General features: G+C 34.3%; 1 protein-coding gene and 1 long non-coding RNA gene across 2 annotated transcripts; one reads left to right on the top strand and one right to left on the bottom strand.

Annotated features, from left to right (window-relative positions):
- The first annotated feature begins 155 nt into the window (after positions 1-155).
- LOC117241180 (hematopoietic prostaglandin D synthase-like) lies at positions 156-2,404 on the top strand. The gene is made up of 2 exons (XM_033507157.1): positions 156-501; positions 1,564-2,404. The coding sequence occupies exons 1-2, from the start codon at positions 315-317 to the stop codon at positions 1,737-1,739; spliced, it is 363 nt and encodes a 120-aa protein (XP_033363048.1). The 5' UTR covers positions 156-314; the 3' UTR covers positions 1,740-2,404.
- Positions 2,405-2,625: 221 nt separating this feature from the next.
- On the bottom strand, positions 2,626-5,460 carry LOC117241181. The gene is made up of 3 exons (XR_004494919.1): positions 4,836-5,460; positions 3,411-3,705; positions 2,626-3,006 (listed from the first exon to the last, which is right to left on the bottom strand). It is a non-coding gene; the product is annotated as an uncharacterized LOC117241181 (long non-coding RNA).
- Between the last annotated feature and the right edge of the window lie 6,817 nt (positions 5,461-12,277).

Genomic DNA, 12,277 nt, shown 5'->3' with positions numbered 1-12,277 from the left:
TTTTTATTATTATTTTTTTCACAACTAATTACATTTAATTATTACATTTACATACATTTAACTATTATTACATACATTCACATACATTTAATTATTATGTTTTTCATAATTATATCTCGTTTGAAATATTTTTCAACATAATTAATTGTTTCAAAAACACATATTCCAGCCTTCTAAATGATTTATTTTGCGTATTATACGAATTATTCCATCTATAAATAAATTGTTCTCTATACACACAAACACGCACACAGTCTGTTAATTACACGAGTTAATTGTATCATTTTTCTCGATAAGTTGACAGAGCAAGGAAAATGAGCGACGAACCTACCTACAAACTAATCTACTTCAATGCCCGTGGTCGTGCCGAACATATACGGTACATATTTGCATATACTGGCATCGAGTATACCGACGAGAGGATCCCCGAAGAATTCTGGCCTGAATACAAGGATTGTAAGCGTGAAGAATCGATTTTTACTTTCATCGTTCAACTCTCAGGTATCTACCATTTACTCAAACTTTTCTGTAGATAAAACTTTCGTTTCACGTGCAGGTTAAACTTACTTAAAGTAAAATTTCATACGGAATAAAGTCGAACTTTTCATTAAGTTTTGCTTCCGTAATATCGTGTTTATCGAATACCAACTTAATTCACTTACGATTCTCGAATTTTTGCGTTGCAATCTTTATTGTTTTCAATGAATCGAAGCGTTTCGAATATTTTGAGAAAACCGTAAATAGGCGACTTAAAATAGGAATACAAAAATACTTCTACGTTTCTCGTTCATTTAAAAAATTTTTAGGACTTGTTGGAAAAAAAGGATAAAAAATTGAAATCAGTTCGGAAATGAACAAGAACATAGCTAAAAAGTCGAAAGAACAAAGCAGACATAAAATTCGATCTTCCGTTGCGACATTTCTATCGTAAATAGTATAATAAAAGTTTTATGCAGCATAGTCTTCGATATAATCTTATATGTCGCTTGCAGATAGAGAAACCAAAAATCAACGTAAGTCTGTAAATCAATCCTGTCGGTGTAAAACACAAAATTACGTTCGCAAGAGACATTCGATTTATATTCCTTGCATTTCAATTTTCATTACAAGAACCGTGTACATTTTCTAATATTTTTTCCGTGTCTGGTATTATGCGACGTGAATTTTTTATTCGCAGTTGTAAGTCCACTATCATTGCATAAGGTCTTCCCGCAAAACGATACTGATCGTTCCTCATATATTCAGTACACCGCATCAGACAGATTCGTTCCTTTCCGTGAGAATTACAAATTTTATACTCGATCTTTTATCCTTGATTTTAAAAACTTTAGGTTCTTCTCAACAGTCAAAAACACGCGATACCCTGTCCATCGTAATCGCAAGAAAAGAAAAAAAGGAGAAAGAAGACATTTCTGTATTTCTTTACTAGGCCATGTTGATTAAAACCGAAATGATTTCGATTCATCTATTCACAAGAACGCAACGGCCTCGGAAGCTGTGTTGTGATTTCCTATCGATCGTTTCCCTCTACACAGTGTTCATATGAGCCATGTTTGTTCTTAGCAATGCCTTATAAAAAGCTGCCTGTGCTGGAGATAGACGGGAAACCGGTAGCGCAGAGTAACGCTGTGGCGCGATACTTGGCGAGGAAGTACGATCTAATGGGAAAGGACGAATGGGATGCGATGATATGCGACGAGCTCGTCGATACTCTTAGAGATTTGAAGCAAGGTGAGTAACTGATGAGATGACTTTGTATTTGTCTCACCACAGAGACAGACGTTCAGAATTCATTGTGAAAAGACGAGTACAAACAAGATACGTATATCTTTCCGTTAAGCGAATGTTACAGTTTGTTTGCAAAAGTCAGTTTTTAGATTATAGAATCGTAGATAGAATTTAGAGGATAGAAACTTTTAGTAGTCACTTTTAGTTTAGTAAAGTCTTATCGACAATAAGCAGACTACGTTATGATACAACGATTCCAAATGAAGATTTCTATCGACATCACGAATTCGATGGCTTCCAAATTTTCTTCTCTGCAATCTCAGACGCTCAACTCGAAAGAATCTTTTAGATCCCCCGACAAACACTCGACTCAGGTTATCTATTATCGTAATCTTCCTACGGGATTTTTTTTAACTGCGTTGCGTTAACGAATAACGGGATAACATCACGTTTCTCTCAACGCCTTTCAACGTTCTACAACTTTTATTCTTTGCAAATCCCTGTCTCTATATGATAAACGCTGGTTATCCGCGGAAGGAGCGAGGACAACGAAGTGTTACTCGATGATCAAAGACAGGAAGATCCTGGTACGCGATAACGTTACTAATTTCCAATTACGATATGTGTGATTACGTAACACCTGCTGTCTGCATAATGCGTTATCGATCCGCGCATTGATCGCATAAATATAAATCGAAGGGAATGGAATCGCTCGAAACTCATGCAACTATCCGCAGGTGTTTAAAATCGTGTTTCTACACCGCCAACGTAACGTCACGCCAGTCGAATCGAAAAATTATTACTAGACAGAGAAGGTGAACAAAAAACGAGGTAAATAGGCTACCGATTGAATAATATCATAACGATCGTATCTCTGGTTTTTGCTCGTCTTTTATATTTGTTTCAAATGTATAAAATATAATCGTATCGATATCGTCCACGATTAAAGCCATCCATCCGCCATCGACGAGGAACGAACGATTATATTTTATCATTTATGCGAATCCTTCTCTTCTCTTCTTTCTCTATTTACTCCCCTCGCCTTGCTTCGTACCGCCGATGATTCACAATTCGATGCACCTGAACAGCTGGAACGTCGCAGATTTTTCCGTACGATAACAAACGTGTTTTTGATGGCCTGCTTTAAACCGTGACGATCGCCATGACGTGCATCAATTGTCGAATGATGTAGTGCGACGATACTCCTACGCAACTTTTTTTACGCTGTTTTTTCCTCTATTTTTTCTTCCTGTGTGTTATCACATGATCATGAGATACCTGTATAGAAGATGCAAAGAGTCTGTGAAGAATTTACAGATATTTAAGATTATCATAATGATTAAGCAAAAGCTAAGACGTAAAATATTGCTCAAGATGTAATTATGTAATATTTACTCAATTTCTAGAAGACTGTTTATATCTTGTTGTTATTCTTGATATGGAGATAAATATAGTATACTTTATTCAGACCTAGATAAAAGACTTTTTTCTCGTTTCTCTTCTCTTACTTAATCACTAAGAGTTATATAACGTTTATTCGATAATTCTACTTCTCCTGACCTTTCCACAAATGGTTGTTTATATCTCGACATTCTTGGTACTTTTAATCAAATTTTAATAACAGTACTTTACTCGTCAGAAGTAAATAAAAAAGCTCTAAGTAGAAGCAAGGATTTACTTACCTTTCCTTTCTCGAATCTCAGTTAGCAATGTTGTTCCTCTTGAAAGATTTTCCAAGTTTCCAAGACAATTTCCACGCTGGTAACATTGTATATATTTCGAGTATCGTGAACCACAGGAACTTGTTGAGGCAATATTGAAGAAAGCAAAGAGAATGAAGAAATTGTAGGAACTATGAGAGGCTACTCCATCTTTCACAACTTATTTTCTCTTCGTTTGGGGGAAAAACACAAATGAACGTAACGGTTGGTTTCATATACGTTTCAGATATCTGCTACTATCGCATGGAGGAGAATCCTGAAAAGAAGGAAGCGAGGAAGAATCAACTTTTTAACGAAACAATACCATTTTACTTGACTAAATTCGACCAGATTATTGGCAAAGATAAAGGATATATCATTCCTACTACCGTAAGATTTTTTATCCAAATTTAATGTTAAAATTTTTAGTCTTTGTGCAAACTGGGCCATGTTGTCCATAAAAAATTATTGAAACTTTGTTGCGACAAGACAGCTTTAATTGTTGAGAGCAGAGTGTATCTTTAAAATTCCCTCCTGTTAGTTTATGTACAAATGAATTTGCCAAGATTTTCAGCTTTTAGATAATTATTCATGTATCTTCCTCATCAAGTTTGATAGAAATTATTACTATCGTAATCAAAGCAAAGATTAAGATATGTAAAATCATTTCTCTGGATATGACACTCTTGTTTAATGAGTGATAAATGATACCATTCGAAATATCATATTTATATAATATATAATGATACTTATAAGTGTAATCACTTAAGTACAGGTATCTGAATTTTTCTCACTGTCACTGACATAGATACGTATTATCGTTCCTTAGATTACTTGACCAGTTTATTTCTTTCATCACTGTGTTATTATATAATAATAATAAATAGTCACATTAAATTAATTTAGTATGATTATGTTGTTTAATAATACGTGTTTCATTGCAAAATATTTAGCGATTGAAGGGCTCATAGGAAACATGAAAGTGAAAGAATACTAGAATCTAGAGTTTACGATTTCAATTTGTTTAACGAGATATTTATCATATTACACAATTCCTGTAAATGTATTTCTAATTATATCACCGAAGAATTGTATTTAATTAAGCTATGAAGTTGTGGAATCGTGAGAAGGATTATTTTTATAGAACTGTCTAATTTCCATTCGACATTGATTCAGGATACACATTACTCTTTTTTACATAATACCAGTTTTGTCATTTTTAATTAACAAATACCTCCAAAGGTTGAAGTTTCTAAAATTATCCATTAAAATCTGACAATAAAATAAAAATCCAAATTCTTCCTAAAAAGCTAGTGATCTTTAGTTAAGAGTTCAATTTTTCACATTTTTCAAGGTAAATTATAAAAATTGTTTAATAGAGGAGGTACAAAATAAATGTATACAAACCTTTTTTCAGACGACATGGGCGGACTTCGTATTTGCAGCGGCCCTTGAAAATTTCGAGTATATGTTTGGGGCACCAGCTTTGGATAAATATCCAGCTCTTCGAGCATTGAAGAAAAGGATTCATAGAATACCGGCCATTTCTGATTGGCTGATTAGGCGCCCATTCACAAACAGCTAAAAAGCTAAAAACGTGTGGAAAAAAGATGACCAGTACACCAGTATATATATATGTACGCTGGCATCGCTATGTTGGTAAATGTTCGATGTTATACGTGTCGTAAAATGTAACAGTTCTATTTAAAAAAAAAAAATTTCGTTTCTATGAGTACGTTAAAAGTTTAACTATAAAAAGTCTCATCTGAGCTGTGCTCCTTTATGGAAGGTATTATTGTGTTTGAAAGAACACAATATATAATAAATGTATGTATGTTGTATAATAAATGTATGTTCTTTCGAAAAAAGTTCGAAAATTTTCTTTCTTTTATTCGTACTTAACTTTTTAATAAAATGCACGATTAATTCTTGTGTCTCGTTTAAACAGCTTTTGGTCTATCGTTATTTCGAATTATTTGAACATCGTGTGAATTTACTATTTAATTTTACAATATCATTTACTATATAATTTTACAATATCATTTACTATATAATTTTACAATTATAATTTTACAATATCAATAATTTACAATAAGTGAGGGAAAAATCATTGAATGTTATATCTAGATGGCTATATACTATTTTAAACAATACTTAACTCGAGATACTCGTTTCGTCTCTTCATGATACTTACTGGCAATACCGAGTACAAATATGATGTTCTTTGAAAATAAAAAATGGATTTGAAAACGTTAATGCACGTAAATTAAATTTGGTTTGGACATATATGACACAATTTGTATGGACAATGAAGAGTACGAATCTACGAATTTCGAGGTAAAAGTATTGATATATGTATCGATATTTCTGGTCGTTACAATATCTCTAATCAATACAAAGTTCTAACTGAATGTTAGAATGTTAAACGTTAAAACGTTAAAACGTTAAAATGTGTATCGAATCGTTGTAATTCCAAAGATGTCAATTGATGTAATGTAATAATAAAGTATAAAGTATAATTTCGTCTGTGGTATAATCTTTCTATTCTATTTTGTTACGTCGCACCGCGAGCAATATGGCAACCAGATGTCACCGGATACTCGCAGCGTATCCTCCATAGTTTCAAGTACCTTCCATAAATCTCATAGATTTCCTACAAAAGGTCCTTCAAACCAAACAAACGTCTGTTTCCGAAGAATTTCTAAAGACTATTGTCTACCCCGACTGGACAAGGGAAAGTTAGTTTTTCTCACGTATGCTGCAACTTTCCTCCCACTAACCACTTTCTCTCGAGGGCGGTTAAGACCCTTCGTTAACCAATTAACAACGAAGCTACTTCCTTCACTCTCCTAACTAAAATCGTCACCAACAAATCCGATGGTCCCGTGCGCTAGACACACCCATCCTTAGCTTTCCTCCGAGACAGCATCGTCTCCCAAGACAGTTCTGATTTCACATCCTTCGAACGGTCAATATCCTTCCACCGGGTAGGACACACCCACAGATCAGTCACTCATTCATCTCGTACATATTCTCAACGCGAGAATTGATTGTAATTTCAACAAATAAATAAAAAAAAAATCTCGTACATACGCATCAGCGTAACTGCCTTCGTTATAAGTTGTTGGAATAAACGGTGAAATATAACTTACTATACTGTGTCATATTCATTTAACCACCTCTTATCTTAACCGAAACAGGGGAACGACTACTTCGATTCACCGAATCGTAGCGAGAATTTACGCCTCTCGCTACTGCGACTGCGTCTCTCCGCGAACGGTCGTAACACATTGATCGACAGAAGTATTAGACTCTAATAACATAAATTTATATATTTTCTATTTCCCAGCCACCAGTTTTATAGATTTTTCTATCTTCTGTACTACTTTTATCCCTTTTATTTTTTCTTACATGAGATTATTGTAAATTTAATATCATTTGTTCGCAATATTTGTTATTTATCTTTCCTTGAATTTGAAATTTCGCGCTTCAATGTTGTGTGTTGTTCGACGATTTATCGAACGATGTTTATCGAACTAGTTTATGAATACATACATAATCATTAAAGAATCTATAAACCTTGCTAGTTTGTTTTTACTAAGTTTTGTTACAGAAAACATGTTCTCATAAATTTTCAACTTTAATTTATGGAAATTTATTAACCTTAAACTATAAAATCATTCAATGAGTCTTTCCGGATGTTTTTATGTAGTCATAATTTCACATAGCAGCACAGCTCCACCAATAGGATAAGAGTTACGTGGAAGCAACAGGGGGGAAGAAGAACATATAGAGATCTAAAGGTTATTTTTGTCTCATTCAAGTTTCTGTTAACCGGCTTGGAAATTTCCTGTGCTTGTTTCGACTTTGAAGTCTTAAAAAAAAAATTGTAAGTAAATAGTATATATATAGTATATATATCCCGATCAAAGTTTCTCTTTATAAATAATAAACCGTTCAAAAACTATATTTTGTATGTTTTTTCCTTATTCATAATTAAATAATAAATATGAAATACTTCTACAGAAATCCGACATCCTTCAATTAACCGAACAGCAGATGATTTAAAAATTAGTAGTTGAAAGAAATAAATGTTATTACATGTTCATAATTGATCGATAAATTTTCGAAATACGACATATATGATATTTTCATGCTTCAATTTACGATCAAAGGATATTCAGAGTCGCAACTTTTTATCGAATCGAAACTCCCAAGCTGCATGTTTCACGCAGAGGAAATGGGAGAAAGAGTTACATAAACACTGATGAGTGAGCCAGTGAGAAGTTAAATTGATCGATTCCATTTTTAAACAAGTTTTTTTCGTTCTAAGATCCGATCGACTAAATCGCTACACTCACTGCTGATATTTATTTAAATTTATGTTTTTATAGAGCGCGACGAAGGAGAAGAACCTAGACAGAAATTTATTTTACTTACTGAACTATTAATAGCTGCTAAACTTTGCATATTTGTACACTTTCGCGCGTATTTTTACATCTTTCAATTTACCGTAAAACCTTATTCACATTGAACTCTTCAGAAACCAAACGATTAATCTCAATAGAGTCAACCTTCTTTACAAACAAGGTATTTCTATATTGCAACTATTTTGAAACATATACACGTATGAAATATAAACATATTTTTCATCCTAATTCCGGACACTCTTTTCACATGGATTTCGTCAAAATTATGCGGCCTTGCGATTAAAAGAAATTTTCTCGAGAAGTGTCGCGATTAGACAACTTATTGGTATTAACAGATTACTAACAGAAAGACAAAATAAACTCCGTTACACAAATCGGATGATCAAGTTTTCGGAGAAGAAAGAGAAAGAGACAGAGAGGGGGAGAGAGAGAGAGAGAGAGAAACAAGATTTATTGAAGGGAGGATGAGGGAACGGAAACACTTTGAGGAAACACTTTGAGCTCTATGCTTCGACCTGTCCAGCCGCCAATCGAATTAGCGTGCCATCCAGCATTGATTTTGCGTCCATATCGTGGAATCATGCCGTATTTATTGTTTACCAGGTTTCCTGTGTCCTATGAATTTCAGTTTTTCCGCAAGATGCCGCAAGATGCAGCTCGTTTTCCTTAGACTCCGATGTGAAATCGCGCGAAAAAGTAAGAATGAAGGCGTTTCCATTGGATCGCGATTGCACTTTATCGTATTAATTAACTCGACATTACAGCGTAGTCCTAGAAAATCGTATTAATCGAGGTAATCCGATGCAATTGATTCACGGCCAGCGTACTACTGCGCATCACGCGAGTCGTTGTCTCAATTATTGAATTGCTCGTTGCGAAGTATTGTAGCGGAACCTCGGAAACGAAATTAACGATGTAATTGGGGACAGGATGCATTGTAACGATGGAAAATATTTTAGTTATAACAGCTAATTCGAAGGTTGAAAAATATCGATCGAACTGTTTGCTGGTGTTCGCCCAAGGATTCGAACATGTAGGGGTATAGTGGTTGAACAATTAGATCTGGTCATATCTGTTAATTTTTCTGTCGTTATTGCATAATTCATTGTATTCTTTGGTTTACTATATACACGTATCCCATTTGATAAATTATATTTCTAATTTTCGTTAATAATATTAATACTTTGCATTCGAAGGTTTCATTTATTCATATTACCAGATACTCCAAGTAATTTCAGTAGAAAGAACGTGTTTTCGTATAATTGGTTAAATATATGCGTAGAATGAAGAGTCATAGCCGCATCACTCATCACCTACTCACTCACTCACTATCATCGCGCAGTGCGATACGATTTTGCTTGGTAGTGTAATATATCTTCGGCCAATACGTCGATTTATTTTTCTGATTGTATCTTACCTGTTCGTTGCAAGAATACGTGAGATGATTATGATTTGACAGGTTAAGGACAAATTTTTAATTTATTGATTTATTAAATTTTTAATTTATTAATTATTTAATTTATTTGATATTATTAGCGGAGCCCTCGATTGCGAAGGGTTATAGTAGCGTCGAATAAAATTGAAATTGTTAATAGATCATTTTCTGATATTATATTTCAATGGATCTTCGTGGAAATTGGAATAAAGTCTGATTCTACTATTTATCTTAGAAAACTTGAAAAACTAATTAATTATTCGTATCGAATTAGTAATATTCGTTTGTTTGTAAAATGTACTTGTCAAGATAGTATTATATAAAAATGCTGAATCTCGACAGGTTAATTTCTCATGTGAGTTTTCACGAAGCTTGAAAAAATAGGATTTGTAATTAGTGTTATTTGCGACAGACATTTATTTTCCCTGAAACCTATGTAGGTCACAAATATTCCTAGTAGCAATGCGTGTGAACTACATTCGCTTCTCTATGTACGTACATATGTACTCTCAAAATTTCATTAAAATCGTTCTTACGTTATTTTAAAATCCATTCTAAAATCGATTCTATGGTGACAACCAACGGTGTAACTTTATAATTCGACGAAATTTTCCAATGCATTTCAAGCAGACAAATTTTTACAATCCCAATATAGAGAAGGTATAAAAATAAAATAGTTATTTTTCTTGTTCGGTTCTAGATGAGAACAATAAAAGTTGTGTGGACAGTGATTAAATTGCTTTAAGGAAAAACCTCCTATTTTTTGTTTTATATATTGACTTTTTGTTGCAATATTTTCCAAGAGCTTCGACTGGCATCGAGTCGTATAAAATCGTAGAAAAAGGCGCTAGTATTCTTTATAGTTGCATAGCTTCCATCATCGTCTGGGTAATAGGCCTCGCTTCGTCTTTGTCGCGACAATCTCGTTACCAAGACTTCGATCTTCGAGTTGCTTAATGCGATATCGACATCAGAACGATGCCTCGACGAGCAATTCATCAAAAAAGTTTTTTAAATTTTATTCGTGTAATCTCGAAAGTGACTCGATATTGACCGAGAATAATACGCTGTTTCATTTATTTGTCGAAGCTTGGGTGAAAATTTTCCGCCGACAGATTTTTGATTGCAACCAACGACATTTGAAATTACTGACACGAGAAATAGAAATTTATTGTCATAACTAGCAACGTTGTAAATTGTTCGTATTTGCTTTGATACGAAGATGAATTGGAAATTATTAAAATTTAACAATTTAATAGCATTTACAATTATTCGTATTATCTCATTTAATTATATCATAATTGACAATACAGAAGTGTCACTGTTTCTGTATACCTAAATATATTATATAGTATCGTTTGTTTTTTTACAATAACTGTGCAATTCCATCGTATTGATGCCTTTTCTACTGTAATTCTACTCCTAACTAATTACATTGAATCAACGTCAGTCATTCGCATAATAACAATTCTATTCCCTGATATTACCAACCCGAAAGCAAATATCCTCTTCCAAATTGTTGCGTATGTATAACCATCCGATTTCTATAGTAATATATTAGCCGTACTGTATTATGTGGATTCTTCGTTGTACGAACGTAAGTAGTCAAGTGAAATTTGTGATGTTCCTTGATCTATGTATGTTACGATCAGTTTGCAACAGGTAACGACAGTTTTCCCGAGTCGTTGCACGTTCAGCAAGAAATTAATCAGCAGTGAAGAAAAATATAAAGTTCCCCTGTATTTCTAACTTTGTACTCTGTAATGTCACGGTTTCTAATCTTCAATCCATAGTTCACACTTTAAGAAAAATTAATCAATTACATTAATTACGTTGCTTAAAATCATCGAATTTATCTAGTCGGTTAAGCGCGTAAAATCGACGAACGGAAGATTATTCAATGAGAAAACTCGACATTACCAAAATGAACGTTTGCCCATGTTGAAGTAGCATTTAAAGGATGAACGCGATACTCAGCGTCGAGTCGAAAACGTTTCGAGTTCGAGTTTCTATTCGCCTCCATATGAACCCACTGAATAATCGATACGAGTTGCTCGTTACACGGTAATTCCTTGCTTGCAAATTTGAAAGCCACCCCCATAGGCCCTGTTAATCGGTCAGACTAGCGCAGAGACGCGTTTCATTTGCTATAATTCGATCTTCGGACGGTTTAGTTATCGTCGCATTTTGACGCTGCTTACCAGCAGATTAATCTCTAGCAAACAATTGATAGGCGTCACAAACAGACCAGTTGCTTCGTAGTTAGCGAGTCTCTGGACGTTCAGAATATGAGGATCCAGCTGATTCACCATTACAATTAATCGGATTAATTCTCACTCCCTCTCGCCAAGGGATATATGTAATTGATTTTCTGAATCAGGGATGGCTATTCCGATAATATACAGTAAATATAAAATATAGCGAAAATACATAGTAAATCGAATTTTTCCTTTTCATTTCTTAACTTTATCTGTTCTCAAGATACATAGCTTTTGCAGTTTTCCGTAATGGGACAGAAAGCGGAACGTCTTTAGGCTACCATCTTCTTCTTTTTACAATTTAAATTCGTTTCTGCAATGTCCGTTAGAACATTTTCCAGCCAATATTTTCTAAAATTTCACACGTATCCTTCCTTCGCTATAAGACGCGAGATACACGTGTACTTCAGCATCGACGTGTCTTCAACTCATCGACGCCTCTTTCTCGGCGTTTCCCATAGTTCGTTTTCCATTCTGTCCGCGTTTCAACCCCCGACCACATTTTCTGTGCAACGTGTACACACATCCAAATATGGGTTGACTGCGACACGGGAAAACTCAGCGTTAGAAACGAACGAAGAAACGCCTAACCATCGTGAAAGCGATGTGAACGCGGAAATCGGACGAGGCGAAGTTAATTTCGACTATCAGCCAGCTTTGGGCAATGAATCTCGACGATTTCCGCGAGCATATTGGACTTATCTGCTCCAGCACGCCTTACAATCA

Source organism: Bombus vosnesenskii, unplaced genomic scaffold (assembly GCF_011952255.1).
Source record: "Bombus vosnesenskii isolate JDL3184/JDL3185 unplaced genomic scaffold, Bvos_JDL3184-5_v1.1 scf7180000015349, whole genome shotgun sequence".
Classification (NCBI taxonomy): Eukaryota; Metazoa; Arthropoda; class Insecta; order Hymenoptera; family Apidae; genus Bombus; species Bombus vosnesenskii.
Note: the sequence above shows the minus strand (reverse complement) of the source record. Positions and strands in the feature narration are given on the sequence as shown.